At 36.4% G+C, this 20,552-nt stretch overlaps 1 protein-coding gene across 2 annotated transcripts in view; it reads left to right on the forward strand.

Moving 5' to 3' along the window:
• PIP4K2A (phosphatidylinositol-5-phosphate 4-kinase type 2 alpha) overlaps window positions 1-20,552 on the forward strand; it is a 107,733-nt gene that overhangs the window by 76,266 nt on the left and 10,915 nt on the right. The window contains exons 5-6 of one of the 2 annotated variants that reach the window (XM_058037554.1): window positions 10,104-10,250; window positions 12,885-12,923. In XM_058037554.1, coding sequence (XP_057893537.1) covers window positions 10,104-10,250; window positions 12,885-12,923 — 186 coding nt within the window. The remainder of the gene's footprint in view (window positions 1-10,103; window positions 10,251-12,884; window positions 12,924-20,552) is intronic. The other variant, XM_058037562.1, reaches the window with a different exon arrangement.

The raw sequence follows: 20,552 nt of genomic DNA on the forward strand, positions 1-20,552 counted from the left end.
TTCATATAAAATAGTTCTCTCTGATGCCTCCAAGAGATTCATAAAGATACAACTTGTATTTCTTTTTGTCTCAGAATTTGAAAGCACTGTACAAAACTAAATACAGAAGCACTCAAGTACAAAGTAAATTAAAGACAATTTAATAATTGGATTTTTTAATTTAAATAAATTCATTTCAGTATCTTCAGCAATGTACTGAACAAGATCTAAATTAAATCCACTAGCTCTAATGACAGCTGACACAGTGTCCTCTGCTGCTGCTGAATGTTGAATGCTTGGGATCACTAGATACAGCAGCTTGTATCTAACTCCTATTTCTCTAGATGTTTTTCAGGCATGCAAAGGTTATCTTCACTTGCTTTTCAAAGTCTAGGAAACCCCTTGTCCTGGTGGAAAGGTGTTATTATTCCCTTGACCAAGTTGTTCTGCACTGTTTGGCCTTCTGCTAGCAAGCAGTGCAATGCCAGATACCATCCACTGGCACTTCAGCTCATTAGTGGTGCCTGTTGTGGTTTTCATTTGGGCCAGCTTATTGTCTCCCAAATAATTCTGGGCAAGAGTAAAGGTGTTAATTAAGATGAGTTAATATTCCTACTTGGGAGTTTGAATGTAAGCATCATTTTTTTTAAGAGGGGAGGTTAATAACTTAGATGTGACTTATTCCATTCCAGCTGGAACTGATGCCTGAGGACACTCCAAGCCCTGTCTGTTTCACTGGTGTGGATATAACTGTATGGTTCTGTAGGATGGCACAGTTGCGGTGGCATAAGACTTTTCAGATGCTGTGCTGGTACCCTTGTAGAAATCTTTGTCGATAAAACAAGTTCTCATGAGTTCAGTTTTATTTTGGCATACTCTCTTCTGCCAGTACAGGAATTGTCAAGTTCCCTCTATTGATTTTCATGCCTTACAGTCTAATATCTTTCTTGATTGTTAATAATTGTACACTAGAGTGCCAAATATGGGATTCTTAGGGAGAAGTCTGTTAGTTAGCTTTTCTCCAGTTTCAGTTCTCTGATTGTCATCATCACTCATCACATACGTGAAAATTCCTGGCCGAGCTGTGTTCCACAGCCCAAGTGGGATTGGGAATGGTTTGGAACTTCTAGTGGCATGCACCTGCAGCACACCCTGTGCCAGTCTGCCCTGAGAGCAGAGCTGTATTTGAAAGATTCAGCCTTCTGAGAAAGGGAGTGTGTATACCCAATAGTACAGGGATCATCCTGGAAAGGACAGCCTTTTTCAGGTGCATGAAGTCTAGGGAAGTGGTTTATGTGAATTTTAGGCTTTTTCTCCCTTGTTCCCCCAAATGAACTGAAGTTAGATCATCTGTCCATTGAGAACTGTGTAAACCCTTATCTTGCACCCTCTTTCAAGTGCCCAAGAAGGCAGTAATTATCTGCCATTTCTTCTGACATAAGTATGAGTGAAATTCATGCCATTTATGACAGACAATCTCTTTCAGGTTTTGTTTTCTCCCCTCTGCAAATTCATTCCAGGTTCCTTTCCCTGTTTGAAACTCTGAATGAGTTTCATTTAAACCATAATATTTACTGACCTGTTTCCATATTAAGGCTGATAGAATCATTCTAGACCTTGAAAGCACCTCTGTCTTTCCTTAGGGACCAAACAAGACTTGTCAAATATTTTCCATGACTGCTTGAACTGCTTGACAATAAATACCAGAGGAGACATCTATCTTGAAACAAAGAATGCTTGAGACAGAGCCATCACAAGGCAGAAGTGTGAGACTCCATGTGTCCTTCATTCACCCAAACAGTTTTGATCTTGGCATTTGTAAAAAAGCTGTTGTTTTCCTTGCACCTTTTTGAACTACAGAGCTACCAATGAGACATCTAGGAGTTTGTGTGGTTAGCAGAGGAATATAGCACAGCAGCTTTTCCCATGAACCTCCAAAATCTAATTCCAGGTATCAGTTATTTTTTTGGAAAGTCACCAGAGGGTTAGATACAGACATGTACACTGCCATTGGCAGATAGAAATGAAGGTTATTTTGTCAGTAACTGGCCATCATGGAAATGTATAGTTCACAAGCCCTTGCAGTTCTGTTAGTCCTTCCTCTCTCCATACGTCTGAAGGTGTAATAACCTGTCTGTTTTTTGGAGCTCAGAGGAGATGATGTTCTAATTACACAGTCTGTACATGTAGGAGTTTACAAAAGGAGCGTAGCCTGTAGACACTTGTAAGCTTAAAAATCCCAAATCTAGAGTGGTGTTTTTAAATCATCAAAGATGATCTGATCAAAGATAAGTTCCAAGCCCAGGGCTACATGCTAGAAATGTGTAAATAACCGAAAGTGAACTGGGCTTGAAGGAGTGTTAGAAGTTATAGAAACAGCATGTATGTGTATATATAGTGATTCCAACTTAAAATTGTTGAATTTTAAATAATCTTGACAATTGTAAATTATACTTGCTGTTCAAAATCATGAGTTTTCAAAAATCGTGGGCTTCCAAATTCATTTACCCTATGATGCCTTTTTTTTACATAACAGTCAGGCCCACAACCTCAGACAGATGGTGAACACTTCAGTCTAAACACTGACACATTCTGTCAACTCATCAGATGAGTCTGACACTTTTAGTATTGAGTAGAAACACTGGAGATAATTATTTTCTTTTCCAAAGTTAAAAAAAAAAAAAAAAAAGAAAAACAAAAAGAAAACAAAACAAAAACCACTGAGCAAAACATACCGTTAAGCAAATAGGAGGAATTATACTTTTCACCGTGTTTAAAGCAGCAAAGCATCCTGTGTTTTATGATAAGACTATTAAAGACCATCATGCATGGATCAGCCTTCTATCTATGTTTGAAAGACAAAATGGCCTAGAGCTAGGTTTTGAAGTGTTAGGGCAAATACAAATATATGACCTGCTAGGTTCTTATGTTGTGACTGGCCATTCTAGCCAGTTTCTAACTACTGTCATAATTTTTGGTACATAGTTTGAAATACTGCTTTTAGTCACATTTATTGATATTTTGCAATCAGTTTGGACTGCTTGTATTATTGGTATATTGTCAGTTATGACTAGAACTCCTTTCACCACTCTTTAAGTGTTACTCAGCTGAATGTCATTTACTTATCAAATGCAGTAGAACCATTGATATGATCAAAATAGTCAGACTTTCAAGTGTTAGGGAAACTACTGCTGTGTGGGCTCATAGATGTAGTTGGACTACTTAAAATTGTGCAAGTTAATCAAATATGTTTATATTAAATAGTATTTGAGAGCAAAATCAAATATTCATTGGAAATAGCTCCAAATCTAGTGCAATCATGTTTGAAACCTAGCCTCCTGACCCCAAGAATGTGGACCAGAAAAATGCTTTTAAAAGCTACTGCTACCTTTGGCATTGTTAAGGAAGAGTTCAGCATAGTCATCTGTGATAAGTGTGTTGTCAGAATTTCACCCTGTGTTTAAGGAATGGGTAATAACCTCCTTCCTCCTAAAGGAAAAGTTTCTGTTTCATCATATATTCAAATTATGTTTATATATACATATACATTTTAAATCTTGTCCTGTGCAAAAAGTTTATGAATTTATATAAAATATCTATTGCAGATATTACTGTATTTGTAGATATTTTCTAAAGTACAAATGTTATTTTCAAGGGCAGAAATCAGTAACAGTTGAGTACAATTCTGAAGGCAGATTTTATAGTGTCTGAAATGTCAGAATCAAGACATTCTGCCCTTCCCAGTGACATTAACTTGCTTTAAATCTTAAATTGGTGTAAAAAAAGAGTCCTTTGCTCTTTGAGAACAGATGATGGGCAGGTTAGAAATTTTTAAAAATAAAATAAAGCAATTTTAATGTCTCCTTCAAACACTTTCTTTTTCATTAAAATTACTTCAGAAGGGATGACTTCTCATTGCTTACACCCAAGTAACTTTGGTAGAGAAAAGAGAAGCCATCTCAAAGCAGGTGAACAGGAAAGAATTGTTAGCATACAAACCTTCCAGCATAAAGCTCCTAAAAGGGACCTGAGTGCTGGTTTTCTGTAGGCAGCTGTCCCTGCTGAAGGCACAGTTCTCTTCCCTGCACAGGTAATTGTATGCAGGACTGACACCTAGTGCACTGCCTGTTTGTCTCCCTGGCAACCAGCAGAAATAGTGGATAGTGGTGAAGGAGAGGGACTGCCCATCTACCAGACACAGCAAACAGTGCAGCCACGGGGAAGTGAATGGGAAGAAAGAATAGAATGAGCAAAAAAAGAGGAAATGACAGGCATAAACAGGCAGAAATAAAAGACAAAACAAAAGCAGGAAAATTCTACCTTAGCTGCTGGAGGGGGAAAAATAGTAAAGAAAGAAGAAATCAAATTAAAGGGAAGAAAATGTAGGCAATAAGGTAAAAATGGGAGAAATTGCACCAGTAACAGTGTTCAGGGCTACACAGGAATCAAGGAACAGCAGCAGATTGTTGTGTGGAATGTAGGAGAAAAATTAAAATCATAAATAGATAAATATTGAAATAGAGAAACATTATAGTAGGTTAAAAAACAATTTTTGACAAAAACTTGATGACAACATAGACTGGAGAATCGTCCAGAAAACAAAGTGGGGACTGGGTGCCTAGGAATTTGCGCTGCTATAGATGGGCTTGTCAAGCTGGAAGGTTGCTGAATCAGAGCTACGTTAAAGTTTGTGTCATCCTCCCTCCACATCAGTACCTGCACAGGTTATCAGTGGCTTCCTCCCAACCCCCATCTCTGCTTTTGCTATGTGAGTTTCGTTCATATGTATCACAGAAAAAGGAAAAAGATAAAAAGGCAAAGCAAGGCAGTATAATGTAATGTTATTTAAACACAAATATGAATGAGGAAAGATATAATGGTGTCCTTGATTCTGTATGTCCTCAGATAGTAAGAGGTGAAGATTTCTGGGAGGTTTGCAAAGAAATGCAGTGAAAAAAGCCTTTCAGCAGTTCTGTGTGAGAATCCAGAGGCAGCACAGAACACAGCTTCTGCCCTGTGCTAAGATAACTGACTTAAAGCACCTTTGATCTGAAAAAACAGGTGAGGCAGAAAAAGGAGACATGAGAATGTATGTGTTCTCGTCAGTCTGTGTTTCACCTGCCCCCAACAGGCCCACTCTGCTTATAGGTGACCCTAAAAATGGGAAACTCACTAGGGTGGTTGTCAGATGGAATTGCAGAGGGCTGATATGCAAAGGGACCACACAGACTAGAATTGTAACAAAGAAAACCACATTGAAAGTCTTCCCTGAAAGACATTTCATAGGTAAATAACTACACAAAATGGCAGAATGGTCTTGGCTGCGCTGGCTCTGTTGAGGCCTGGGTTTCACCAGGCAGGTGTTTTCTATTGTTTTTTGTATATATAAGTTATTGATGTTGTGCACAGCAGTTCTCAGAAGAGATCAATCCCCACAGTGAGTCAGCTGAAGCAGTATGAGGTATGATGTTCCTGGTAACAGATCTGCAGCCTAGATAATCACGTGTAGTGGTAACATTGAGATTGCACTGCACTCAGAAGTAAAAATAACTGGCCATGTCTGAAACAATGTGACGTGTAAGGCTGTGAATCACAAGGCTTATATATAAAACCTGTATATTTATTGATTACTTCTTTAAATGAAATTATTTTCCTACATGGCTTATTTGAAGAAAACAGCTTTATATGCCTTGAAAATCTGTAACTTTCTGGTGTATGCTGTAATTTGACTAATTTATCCTTGCAATGTATCACATAAGTACCCAATGCATAATATTCTGTGGAATTATTAGGGTACAGGAAAATGGCAATAAATTGAATATTTATAACTGAGCAAGTTCTTAGTCTTTTTGGGGGGGAATGAGTCCACATGTCAGTGCTTGTACACAAAATTAGTGAAGGATATTTCTGACTGCAAACAAGAGGATATAAAATAACAAGTTGAGCACAAAATTACTATCAATGTCTAGGCCTGCACAATGTCTAAAATAGTTTTAAATAATTGTGTAACTTGCGCTTCAGTCTCTTTAGTGGAAGTATCCTGGTGAACATATAGACTTGTCGCATAATTCTGCTTGAATTATCAAATGCTTGTCCAGATACCAAATCATGATACCAATCATGATACCAAAATTTGTGAAAATAATATATAAAGGGGTAACAGAGAATGAGCATGTTGTGTATTTCTGGATTAATGTTTGCCAAATAGGGCTGTGAGAAATAGGAATGCTGACTTTTCACATAGAATGAAGATAGATATAATTCATGATTTAATCTGCACCAATATCAAATCATTCCACAGATGATCTCCAAGTGGAGAAGGAGAAATGGTAGAAACAGAAATTTTATTCTGTGTTTTTCCAAAAAGAGCCAAAAGTAGTCTAACTTCTTTGCCAATTAATGGTATGCATTACGTTATCCTTTTATATATATGATACCTTACTAACATTGCCATAGGGAAGCAAGAAGCTAGTTAGATTGGTAAAGTTTTATTCTTACTAAGAATCTTGAAGCTGTATTTATACAAACATTAATGAGAAAATAGACTCATAAAGAATTTCTTACTAATTTTCAACTTTTGAAGCATGGGGTTCAAGAGAGCTCAGAAATTTCCTTATTTGCAATGTGCTGCACAGCTGATAAAACGTGTCAATATGCTGATGTTACTTTACTGTGTTAATAATAATATTGTCCTTGTGCTGTGCACAAACATGAAAATTGTCTGAATTAACAAAAGGAAATTATGGGGTGTTTATTACAACACTCATTTTTAAAAATTATTTTGTTGCTGCATATAGACTTGTAAATGTATTAGCTGAGTATTACAGTTTTATTTAGCAAGTCTGCTTAGCAAAATTGTTTTAATGTTCTTTTTAGAAAAAATTAAAGGAGTGAAGGTCTTTTTCTTTCACTGAAATTTAGCAGTCCTGTTAAGCATGTACTGGCTTATTTTCTAGGCTCACTTTTTTTCCAGCTGTGAGTGGGAAACTTCAGGAAAGTTCCTGAAAAGCACCTTGAGGTGACTAAATTGCTACTTCCTTTATATCAAGATGGACAAATTGAAAATCTGCCAACCACAGTCACCAGTGCAAGTCCTGCTGGACTCCCACCCAAACAGATGACACGTTTTGCCTCCTCTGTGATGCAGATATGGGGGATTGATAGTTGCAAAGGTAGGAAGTTCTAGACCAACCTTGTAGATACTGAAAGCAAGTGGCATTCCTCCCTCTTTCTTTTGTCTCCCCATCAGGATAAGAAATACTGTCATAGGAAACACTGAAACAATTTTAGAGGATTTTCTTTCAATTGCAATGGCATGAGTGTCCACAGTCAGCAGCAGATAGGAAACAACTGTGCAGTACCTGGCCTGCTTTGAGAGGGTCTCTTAGAAGTCTGAGAGGGCATGGCCATGTCCCTTTTTATCAAGGGGAGCAATACTAGCAGAGCTTCTCATGTCTTGTGTTCCATGCTGGTAACACTGCCCTTTCAGATGTCTTTGTTTGCACATTAAGATAATGAAACAACAGTGCTGGCAAAGGGCAAACCCTAACTTACAAACAGGACTGAAGCAACTCTCACTAGTGGCCTTTTTGTCCTTGTTACGTAGTACAGAGTTTGGGAGGGGGCTGTATACTGCTAACCAAGTAATTTATTGTGTGATGTTACAGTGGGCATGGTGCTCATGCTCTGGTAATGGCACTGCCATTTTACAGATGGGTACAATTGGGACCAGAAAGGTTAAAATTGGAGTGTTAGCAGTAGCTAGGGTTGAAGAGACAGTTTAAGTGTCAGTACTGTGGCTGTCACAGCTGAGAGGAAGGGCACAGGGTTACTAGTCTGTTGCTCAAGATGCCTAGCTGGCATTCCTTCACATGGCACAAACTCTCTGTATCATCTCAGGTAGAGGTTCTGCATCTCAGATGCCCATATGGAAAACTGGAACAATGGTATTTATTTTAATTCAAATTCTGTAATTAAAAGCCATAAGATTAGGAGCGGCTGGGTCTATTAGAGTTGAATAGCTAGAAGTTCTGTGACACTAAATTCTTGTTGGAAACTAGATTCATTTTCATCTTGTAGAACATAATCATCTTAAAGTAGAAGTCAGTTAATAAATGTTTTTATAGGAACAACCCTTCTTATTTTATAGAAAGCTTTAAAAAGTATTTACTTTTAGAATATATGCCAAGTACTTAACATTTGTTAAAAAATAATCAATGCATTTTTGCTAGTATGGATTAGTACTTTTATGATTGGATCTTTAACAGAAAGGATGGTCAAAATAGGTTGTGTATCCTGTAATGTGTTATAACTGTTTTGTGATGTTGTTAACAGCCCTATGACAGTGAAAATCCTCCAAACTGAGAATTTCAACTTAAAACTTCAGTGTTTTTTAAATACAGAAATCTTCTCAGGTGCAAACTGATCGATCTTTGTGCACTGCTCATGACTGACCTTGCTTTTGTGGCCTTTTATTGCCAAACTTCTATTTATGTTTTGAGGCATACAATCATACTCCTTTCCTAAGTTTCTTATTTGTATTCATTGAGTCTCTGCAGCACATTAAGATAATTTGCCTATTCATAGGCAGCTGGAGCTTAAAAGTGCTTTGCTGTGAAGTGGCACAACTACATTGGTGACTGTGTTCTGTGCTTTAGGGTTTGAACCTCCAGTACAGCTCCAGGGCAGGCAGAAAGCAGAGTTACAGCCCAAAATGTGCCAGCAAGATTTAACAGGGTTTGTCAGTCAGTCAAAATTGAGTTCAACTGATAGTCAACAATTTCTATATTTGTCATTCATTTCCTTTGTTTCTTGGTGGACAGGATTGTTTTCAGGATTCTTCAGTCAGTCTTTATTTTGCCAGTTAAAAGGTCTGTCTGTGATATGTGTAGATTCCAGTATAAAGTTAGTGAGAATAATTCATTAAAATTAGCAGAGGAGCCTAAAATTGCAAAATCTCAGGGGTTTCAAGAGCTTTGTTACAGTATTTGTTACCAAATATTACCTGCCTTTGTTAAACAAATGAAATTGCTTATTCAGTTGGCTTGTTTTAAATTCTTCTAAAATCTGTGTTTCTAATAAGTGGATCACTTTGGCATAAAGGAACAGCAGCTTCAGAATGCAATTAATGTTTAAAAGCTGGCCGTTGGTTAGATTTCATGTTTCCTATGTGGGCCTTGGGTTTTTACATTTTCTCCAAGTTCCTGTTTGAGACTTGGTACTAACAGAAAGAGGAAAGCTGGCAAGTCCTTTCTGGTTTGTATCATTGTGGCTTAACTTTTCTTTGGTTCCACAAAATACATAAGTGAATGTTTCTGAGTAGGATTAATATAGTATGGGCATTTTTATTCTGGGAATAAAAATTCATCCTTCAGTAGTTCTCATCATCAGTGTGTGTCTGCTTTTACTGCTTCCTCCAGTGGTCTTTCTAATAGAACAATTACTTGTAAGGCAAATGATTAGAGAAAAAAAGGCAGGTTGCAGGTGGCAAATTTTTTCAAGGTTAATAGCCCATTTGTAATGGAGTATGGTGGCCTTAAGGAAATATAAGGATTCATAAATACAGGGAATTTGCACATCCTCTATTGACCCCAAAATGCAACCACCACATAGGAACTGACAGAAAGTTGGTGATAATAAATAATACCCCTTGCTGGTGACAGCACCATGAGTGTTCATCATAAGCAAATACTGAGAATGAAGAAACATACAATTTAAATATGATCTGGGACAACACAGTATGGGTTTACAGCAGTGTGATGTTCAAAAAAATATTTGGGTTTTGACATAACTACCAAATATATGCTGTCTGCTTAGGTTTGCTTTTTGTGTTAACATAAAGGTTAAAAGGTCTGTCTAATGGAGTCTCCTCTTTCTAGGAGACTGTCTGTGGAAGTCAAGAGTTATAAGTTCAGTAGTTTATGATTTTAATTTTTAAACACTGGCCTCAAAGCAGAATAACTTCCTCATGATGGGGTTTGCTTTTGCATAATTTTTTGAAAGTTTGTCGCCACACAAATATTCAGAAAAAAAAATTTGTTTCTTGTTATTTTATATCTAAAATCTAAATATATATTTATGTGATATATGTCAATCCTAATTTCTGTTTTCTTTTCATTCTGCAGTTTATTGTGGAGTGTCATGGGAATACACTTCTTCCCCAGTTTTTGGGCATGTACCGGCTTACTGTGGATGGAGTTGAAGTATATATGGTTGTTACAAGGAATGTGTTCAGCCATCGTTTATCTGTTTATAGAAAATATGATTTAAAGGTGAGAAATAACTCCTGATTAAATAACTGACAGAGTAGCTGAAAATCTTTACTATAAATGTTAGATTATGCTGATGCTTGAATATTGCTCAGAATTTTAATTAATTTAAAATTGTGTCATGCAAGAGCCAGCATAACTTATTTCATTCTACACCTAGGTTTAACAAAACTAAAGGGTGGTTTTATAGACATTATATAAATTTATATGTTTTGTGCATTTTTAAGTGCAGCAATTTAGCCAGGTATGTTTGCTAAATGTTGCTAGTAGTTAGAGGTAAAACCCTTCACACTAGTACAATAATAATTCTGCTTCTTACAGGTTTTTATCAACATTATGGAAAGCCACAGTTGATTCTGCAGAGGGCATTTATAAAACAATTAAATAGCATCATTTCAATAAATGCTGCTAACAAAGTACACCACTATGGCCAAAGCTTAATAATTTATCCAATATTTAAAAAAAAAAACCTCAAGTGAAAAGGAGAAGAGTCTTTGAAAAACCAAGACATCTGCTTTTATCATAAGATCTGTTTTAGTTTTGTTTCAGAACTTTTACCTATCATTGTAATTTTGACAGTAGCTAGTATACAGGGCTTACAACAAATACCCAAAATGCAGTCTTAGTCTTTCTACCCAAGGGATGGTATTTTAATTTCCTCTGCAAAGTATCCCCTTAGAAACCTACTTCTTTCTAATATGTTTAATTTCTATGTGCTGAACCACTAAGTGCATCTCCAGGCTTGCTTTAAGATGTTCATTTATCATTCTGTATTAGGAGATTTGTAATGCTGTGTGATGGACCATCCTTTCCTACTGTCAAGTCTCCTTAGCATTGCTTAGATAGTTGACTGAACTTGATTTATAAGAACTGATTTCCAGATTGTCAACAATTTACTTTCTGATATTCAGTAATATTGGCAGCAATTGTTAGCAGAGAAAGTTTGTTTTTTTCAATTTGAGAGAACTGTGACTTAGAGCATCATAATGTACAGATGCATTAAAAAGGGCATGAAAGCACAACAGAAAGAAAAAATAATTATATACACTATGTTCTTAACACTGGTGTCAACAGCTCTTTATGTTATTTACTCTGTGAATGCTTCTGTAGTCTGTTCAGTTTGTCCAGCTGGACAGCATTGCTTTAACTTCTCATGCAATTCAAATTTAACATCAATATCATATTCCTCAAAACAAACTCCTTCACTGAACAGATTTATAGTGACACTGAATTTATTATAAATTACTTTTTCTTGATATTCTTTGCTACGTCATCTGCAGTTGTAGATTCAGACTCCTTTTTTGTACAGTAATATTTTTGACACCAGTTTAGAACTCACTTTGTAGCAGGAGTCTTACCTCTGTAGATACAAGAAAAAAAGACCACAAATTAGCATAGGATTTCAAGGGGTTTTTGGCCATGGATGCATTTTGTTAAAATTATTTCGATGTCATTTTTTTACCAAATGTCAAATTTGACATCTTCCCTAATTTTTACTATTGTGACTCTTTTTTCCTTTTCCTTCAGTTTGGTTTTCACTTGATCTTTTTTCTGGCCTAATAATCTGTTGGAGCACAGAATGCAATATAAAAGATTTCTCCTGAGTAAAGTGAAATGTTAGGCTTTTACCAGGCTTTATTATCAGTTAAGAATAATTCAATGAAGTCCTTGCTTCAGGGCCATACATAATCTGGCCCATATATCTTTTCTCTTCCTCACTTCTGAGTTTTCTAAGTTTCTTTCTATAAACAGATTAAAACATGCTATAAAAGGGTGTGGTTGGGGATCCTCACATTCTTTAAGGTAGTAGGACTCCACTCCAGCACTTCTTTACACAATGCACACCCTTTAACAAACAGCAAAGTTAATTTACCCATCTTTCAATGCCCAGTTACCATATTTGTAGTTATTTCTTGCAGTGCTGTTACGTGATAAAAACACACGCTGGGCATTTAAAAGTGTGGTCTTGCTCCAAGAAATTTTTAAGGAAACATATACAGTTTCTTTTTTGTCAGCTCCAGGTCATTCAGAAAGCACCATATTGCTCACTAGTTTTAATCAAAAAACTAAATTTAAAAAGAAAATCCAAAATGTCTTTGGCAAACACTGTAAGTCCTGTGAATGCACAGTTGGTCTCTTCTCTTTTTACTCCATGTTGCTGTGAGATGCTTTGTTCTTGTTTGTACTTTATGATCTTTTAAATACTTTTTGTGTTTATATTGTGTGACATCCTTTTCAAATGTGTGTTACAAATGTTCAGACAGTTAGACTGAATAGGCTAGTCCATACCCATGCAGCTAAATTGGCACCAAAAAAAAAGATGAGAAGTCTGCCAAGCAAACTGAACTTCCAGCACGGTACACTCAAAATGAGGATGAGAGATGAGGAAAAGCTCCAAGAATTAGGAGGACAATAGAAGTAGAGCATTTGAGGATTTAATCCATCTTTCTTCTCTCATCTTCTTCATATGATTGCAGCAGTTCGGCAGTCCTGGACATTCTACCCACCATATCACCTTTCTTTAAATCATTTCTCAAGTTCAAAAGGATACAGTTCATCCTCTTTTTGACCTGTTATAACATTTTCAAATTAGTTTCTGACATATGCACATTTTTAGATCCATTTTTTCTGTTTCAGGGCTCTACTGTGGCTCGAGAAGCCAGTGACAAAGAAAAGGTATGGTGCATTTCTGTTTCTTTTTCAATTAATTAACCTTCTAGCCAGAGTCAGAACAAACATAACCAGTGCTGTTCTGATCCTTTCCTTTTTTTCTGACATATTCTTCCCTCTTGAGTTCTACCTTATCCCTCCCTTATCTGTCCTCTATTTCCTGCAGACCTTTGAATATTGGTTTGCAAAGGTGTTGTAATTTCAGAGGTAAGTGAGCCAATCCTCTACCTCCTCCTTTTCCTTTTGTCTTCTCTTAGTTTCTTCAGGGCCTGCCCTGTGCTAGGAAAACATCTGAACTATGTTCCCTTCTCTCCTTCTTCATCTTCTTTCTCTTCCTATTTAATATTGAGATTTATGAATACTCAGGTAATGGAAGTAATGGAATTATGTGATGGGACACCCCTTCTAAACTGAGTGCAAGGATGAACCAAACCTTGAATTATAAGAACACTTGGGTATGTAAAGCTCATACAAATAAGCAAGTGACTGAAGACTTAGATGTACATGTAGCTGTAATGAGAGACAGTCTCCCTCAAATTCTGGGCTGAAACTTTGCTCTAAACAGAAATAGATTGCTTTATTTTTCTTCACCTCCAACTTCAGTTCTTTTGGAAAATTTGATGTTCTCAGTTTTTCTTTGTGGTTTTAGCAAAATAGCCAGATGGCATTTTAGGAGAGGTTTCTCTGGAGATTCTACAGATAATTGGAAGTGTAACATAGTCTCCATCATCTGAGACGGTTTAGATTTCAAATTTGGGCAAGCTCTAACAACCCATGGCCCTTGTTTTCCTAATTTGTTCAAGCACATTCCTCCTGAATTAGCATGAGCTCATTCAATAGTTCTCTTAAGAGACTTCATTTTCTGTTGTTCCCAAATTCCATTCAGATCATTTGTTTTTCTCCTAAGCAGTAGTTTTGCCATACCTGCCTCTCTGAGGCTTCTACAGTTCACACAGCTGCACTAAAGGAGTAAGGGACGTGCAGTAGCTGTCAGTTCTCACTGCATGAAAAACTCTGTGCAGGTTTTTTCACCTTTCCTAAGGCATGATGGAACACTTAAAATTCTTCTGAGCATTAGGCAGTACCACAGCCCCACCTGTGAGCTGCAGTTACCATTGCCAGCAATAGCTCTCTTCTGCTGTACCAGGCCCTCAAGATCATGTCTTGAATGCTCTCTTTTCTTTCTTTTGTCTTCTGTTTTTGTTCTTGTTTAGTGGCAACTGTAGTGTTTTAAATGTGCAGGAAGTAACCCTTCAGTGTCTTAGAAACAATACCTCATGTCACTGAAAACCTCTGCTGTACTATTAAAATAATCTGATAGAAAGGATGAGGACAAATTACTTGGATTGGACTGCTTCAGGTTGCAACATAAATGCTTGGACTAGTAACATAAAAATTTAAAAATATTATGTATGGTCACTATACAGGATCTGATACTATACAGATGTTTAGCAAAGTAGTTTTGAGCAATCTCTGGAATATGCCTCATAATAATAGATAGATTAATAATAGTACATGTATATTGTAGTTAATACATTGAGTGAGAACCTTAAAGAAACAGTGCCTTAATTTTGCTCCTTTTTAAGTTCATGGCAGAATTACTATAGAATTTGCTATAGATAAAATTAAACAAATGTGGGTTGTTTTATATAACTGCATAAAACAATTATGCTGTAAATCTAATGTGAAATCATAACTTCCATAAGGCAGACAACAAAAATTCTTATCAACTTCACATCTAGAACTTTTCCTTTGATTGTGAATACTTCTCTGAAAATAATGTATAAAAGCCTTATCCCGCTAATTCTTATTGTGCTATTTTAATGGTGTGATTTCTTGGGGATGGAGCTGCACAAAGGCTATGGATGTTGTCAGCACACAGTCTGAGGCTTTGGAAGCAGCTTTCTGTCACTCAGCATTCCCCTCAAAGCCAGTGCAATGCAGCAGGGAAGTGACAAGCTTGCATTCAGAAAAAAAGATTGCTAAGAAAGGAAATTATTGGGTAGCCTTCTACATTCATAGAGGGAACATCATTTTAGACTTTGAGACTCTTAGGGATTCAAACAAGGGATAATTAGTATTTTGTTTATTTCATGGGTTTTGTTTAAGTTCTGGAGTCTGCTGTTTGATTTGAAAGGGCCAGGATACATTTTCCCTGTGCATTGGAGATGTTCAGAAGGCTTGTCATCACTATGATCTGAATCTCCTGCAGTAGGCATGACAACAGATTTACTCACTTAGAGTACTCAAATCTAACACACAGCTTTTAGGCTTAGATAAAAAGGGTGTTGTATATTTATATGACTAGACAAGGGAAGTTTGGTTCTGAATCTCTGAGCGGTGCCAAAGAGCTGCTGTCATGAGAGGTATCTCTGCACATGTGCCACTGATTCCAGGGCCTGAGGACTCTGTTGACCTGAATATGTAGATGATCCATTATTCCTGAGTGGCAAGTGGAGCCCTGTAGCATGGTTTTTTACTTCCATTTTTTCTTAAATAGATGTCAATGTTTCAAACTTTTTCTTGTCATCTGTGAAAATCTCAAATCAATCTTAAGATTTGAAAACAACTAGAAAGGTTTGACTAGAAGGGAAGGAGGGAAGGTGTTTTAACAAATTCTTCAAAGAGATTTTGGTATCTCCTATCATAGAACGAATTGCCCATAGGGATTAAACAAAACCAGACAATCTGAAAACCTGAGCTGTGTAGTAAATTATTAGCTAATTTTTAGCCAGATGCAAGCTAAATAATCATTTTATTATTTTTATCTTGAAATGACATTAATATTAATAAATTTCAATTAGTGGCAGTATAATTAGTTATTGTAACTGTATGGCTATTCACATGTGAGAGTAATAAAGGAAGCTTTTGGTACTAAAATGTATGGCTAAATTGTCTGGCAATGCCTGGTTTTTAAATGGGCTTTTAAGTCATTCATATCAAGTTTCAAATTACAACATTCAAGTAATCAAATGGTTTTCAGAATATTAGGCATGATATATTTACTTCTCTTAAAGCTGCAAAAGACAGAAAACAGAAGAGCAAGTCTTTCAGTCACATTCTAATGCAGACTGTAAATTATAGATAAATTACTTTGTAAAGGCAAATTTGGTGAAATTTCTGTACTTGAATCTTCTTCCTATCAAACTAAAAGTTATTTACTCAATTAATAAAGAAGAGACATTATGCAAAAAGATTTAATGGATAAGAAATCAGAGAAAGTAGTATAATTCTTCATTAGCTTAGTAGTGTAAAAGAGATATTACTATTCAAACATGTTTTAAATCAGTTTTTTAGGATGAAAAGTTGCCTGATTGAGAGTGGTACTTTTCCATCCTGTTTGCAGTTTACCTTCTGTTTGACTGTCATCAGCTGTTTAATATCCTAACATATGGATGAGCAGTTCCAAAACTGTCATTTCAATGTTTTGTGATAATCAGTGCAGAAACAAGCACCAATCCCTTAAATTTCACCTTAACACACAATGCCTTTCATTTGTGTTAGAAATTATACTTTTAATAATAAAGACATCACTTTCTTGGCAACATGTATCATAACATACAGGTACAGATGCCTTGGATTTTAAAAGAACAGGATGTTTCAACAGTTGTCAAATTCTGACAGCTGCTCCTTTTGACTTTTTGGGCTTTACTACTCTTTTTAAAATTTTTATTATTTTAGCAGTGGGCATTTTCTATTCATTCTTGGGACAATTTTGCCCTCTCAAGTGAAATGAGGATAATGCAGAACTCCCCAGGCAGTCTAGCTGCTCACAATTATGCCATACTTGCCGTACAAGATCAAATTAGCAGTAACAGCTGAGTCTACTTGTACTGATAAAAGAATCTAAGCTCTTGCTTCTGAGTGAGCAGTTCAGAAAGAAATTTGAAGAAGAAAAATAAATCCTAACTGGTGCCCACCACATTTCGTCTTTCTCAAGCAATTTCAGAGATTATCATGTGTTTCTAAATCAATCTAAAACTGGTGGCATTGCCACCTCTGTAGTATGTGCTGTTTCACAAATCACCATTCATAAGTGCAGTAAAATTATAGTCAATACAATTAAATAAAGGATTTTCTATTCAAGTTTCTTTTGACAAAAAGATTGCCATAGTTGATAGCTATGTTACATCTTAATTAAATTGTATGCAAAGTACATAGCTGTGATAATTAGATTGGAAGTTATCACTGGATGTTAACTTTGTGTTTAACTTTATATATTACAGCATATAGTAATTAACTGATTTCTGAGAGGAAAGTATAACCTAAGGAAGAGGGGCTTTAGTAGAGGAAGATAGGAACAAGATCATTCAGTCTTGACTCAGGTTTTTTTACTTTTCGTGTCACTATGTAAAACATTATTTAAGGGAGATCATTCCAACATCTGACCTGTTTTTTCCTGCTGTTTTAGAATTACTAATTTCAGAACATTTTTGTACTTTAATTAGTGATTTCAGTCCACTTTTTGTGCTGATCTCACACAAGAGACTTGTGAAGTGTCTGATACTTATCTGTGAAATAAATCTAAACATTGCAATGTACAGATATTATACTTTTCAAAACATCATACTCCAAAGACAGGGAGAGACATTCAGGGTTTTGATTTCAGCATTTAGCCTTATTGTGACACCAACCCCATTACAGTTTTTCAAAATAAATCACTAGTTTGCCCTTGTATGGTTTTGAGGGGTGGGAGTGTTTTGTTTCATTTTTGTTTAGAAGTCTGCTTTCCATATGTTAAAAGAATTTTTAAAATAACAGGGGAATTTTGTGTTGCATTTTATATGTTACATGTTCATTTTGCAGCAGGAAGACAATAATGCTAGAGATAATTCTGGATGCATTTCCTTGAGCATTGAAAAGACAGTTTCTATTTTGGTACATGCTTGAGTACTTAACCCTTCTACAGTATCCTGCACAATTCTTTTTTTTCTACAGAAAATGCTTGTTGTACTGGCTAAAGTCATTCCAGTGTTTACCCTCAAACACTATTTTGGGGTTACAGCTGTATTTCCACTGCCTTTTACAGACTTGTAAGTTGAGCTGCAGACACTTCATATGGGAGCCCCTGTCTAGGGCAAGGCAATTTGTACAACAAAAGTTGGGATCCAGCTCACAGAACTATTGGAGGCAAGAAACTGCGTAATTCTAAAGGAAGTTATTCTTCCCTCTTGTAGATCTAGTGACTCCAGAGTTTTGATTCAATTCAAAATCACCTGTTCCAAATTATTACAAACTATATTTAGTAGTATAGCCTTTTTTTCCCAAACACTGCCTTCCATATCTGCTGGTGAGCCCAGTACTTTAAAAAACGAAGGTGTATGTGGGTCATTTGCTGTTAAAAAGGCCCAGGGTGTGGACCTTCACTCTTGGCAGATGTTTTACATAATTTTCAAAAGTTATAAGTTGTAAGCCAAATTCTTCCATGATTAGCTGCATGAATAATGTGACTTGTGGCTAGTTCCAGAGAAAAAAATAAGGCTGCTATGCAACATTTCTCCTAAAATCTAAATCTTGTCTTTGTTAGATAAGAAATTGCTGCCAAATCATGAGGACAATTAGTCTTTTTTCCTTTTTCAATCACTTATTTGGAAACTTACCTGACCTACAGCTGTTTTATCAAGCTGCTTCCAAAATTGCCAGCATTAATGTTAGCTGTGACCATTATTTTTGTTGTCATGAGATATGCAAAATCTCTTTGGGGGGAACAAAACTGCTAATATTCATTTCAACTCATTAGGATAGGATGCTGAATTGAGATGTCCTAAGAAATAAACAAAAACTGTTACCATGTTCATAGAAATAAAACTTCACCTGGTTCTTACATTTCAAGGGTTTTTTTAAACTCAAAACAGTATCAGCTCTTACACTATACTTTTATTTTGAATGAGGCTTTGCACATTCTGTCATCTTAGTTACTAAGAAATCTTTATTGATTTTTTCAGCCTTTCAAAGGCAGTGAAATCTTCCTGCCATTAAAATTCTCTGTGACCATGGCAAACTTTGGAATGCAAACCTGAAGTGTGCTGATAACATGCTTTTTTAATAGATATTTTATATTTGTAAAATCTGTTGTGCCTTTCTTGCATCTTTAAGTAGGAGATTAAAAACAATGGAGGTGGTTCAGAAAGAAAATCTATTATTAATTTAGTGGAAGTAGTTAGATGCTCATCTCCTGTGTAGCTCTTAAAATATTTAGTTCTTTAATGACAGTAATATGTTCATTATAATGAATTACATTCTAGGAGAATCATTTTCCAACAAGGATTTTGCTTCATTGGAAATATTTGAGACATCATAAAAAATTAACCATATCAATTGTTTCATTAAAGCAAAACCTCAATTTTTTTCAATTCAGATAATGCTCTAAACTGCCACAATGTGATTCTATTTGTGTTTATTTCAGCATGTAAGAAATTACATAGTGGGATTTTTCAGCATGAACAAATGTGTTATTAATTCAGCATAACTACAAGAGCCCCTCCTAACTGAATATTTCATAGGCTTTGGTTCTTAAATTCACAAATCAGTTTTAAGGCAAATTTCATTTAAAGTGCTACTAGAAGCACTTCTACCAGTGTCTGTCATTAGTAATATGTGGGACTGCACCAGTATCCTGGGACTATTCAGCTTCAAATAAATAGGGAGAATAATATTGCCTAGTACACCAGAAAAAGGGGTTTGTCTAGTAGCACCTAGAAAGAGGGAAGAGAATAGGCTGGGAAGCATCATGCAAATAATGTAGTGAGGGCAACCACTGGCACAGGGCTTTTTAGTTTCATTTGCTTAGATGGGATCCACTGCTTTTACTTTGTCCTTCTTCTTCACTTGCTTCAGAACTGCCTTTTAACTTGCATGGGTCTACATTTGCCAAGTCTTTATAACTATGGGTATTTGGGTGAATAAAGATTACCTCAGGTAAATATTGTCAGAGGGATGATCGTGGTCTGGGGGAACCTGCATCCATGGCAGTGAAGTCTGGCTTTTTGGGAGTGCTGACTCACTGCCCAGAACGTCCTTGGGAGTGCCCCTTGGGTCTTGGCAGGCAAGAACTGCAGCAGATCAGCTTTGCTAGTTCACTTCTATTAAAAATAGGTTAGAGACAAGGTTAAAGTGAAGTATGGCACTTGCACAATTGGCTTACCAGCCTTAGCATCTTCCAAAGAAGACGCTGCTTGTAATTTGAGTTTATTTTTGCCACCACAGGCCTGTCCTCAGTGGCGAGGCAGCGTCCCCTGGCAGCCCCGCGGTGTGGCTGGGCTGTGCTCTGCAGGCAGCCTGCGGCACAGCCTGGAGGCAAACAAGCATCTCAGCATCTTAACCACAGCACATCCCCCCTCTGTGCTCACCCTCCAGCTTTAAACAGCACTAGCAGGGGGGGTTCTGTGTTAATGGGTTTGTTTCACTTTAACCTCTGCCTAATTTAATCAATAACTTGGATATACTAGGTGGAAAAATAATCTGGGGGATTTTTTTAAGCGATTTTGGGCTAAAAATAAAGGAAGCTTGGTTTCCTGCATTCTTTTCATTATTGCTTCATCTTAAATTATTTCATCCAAATCTCCTCTCCATTCTTAAGTGTCCCACGCACTGGATTCCATCCTCCAGTGTTGGCAACATCCCTGGATCCACAGT

Source organism: Melospiza georgiana, chromosome 1 (genome assembly GCF_028018845.1).
Source record: "Melospiza georgiana isolate bMelGeo1 chromosome 1, bMelGeo1.pri, whole genome shotgun sequence".
Classification (NCBI taxonomy): Eukaryota; Metazoa; Chordata; class Aves; order Passeriformes; family Passerellidae; genus Melospiza; species Melospiza georgiana.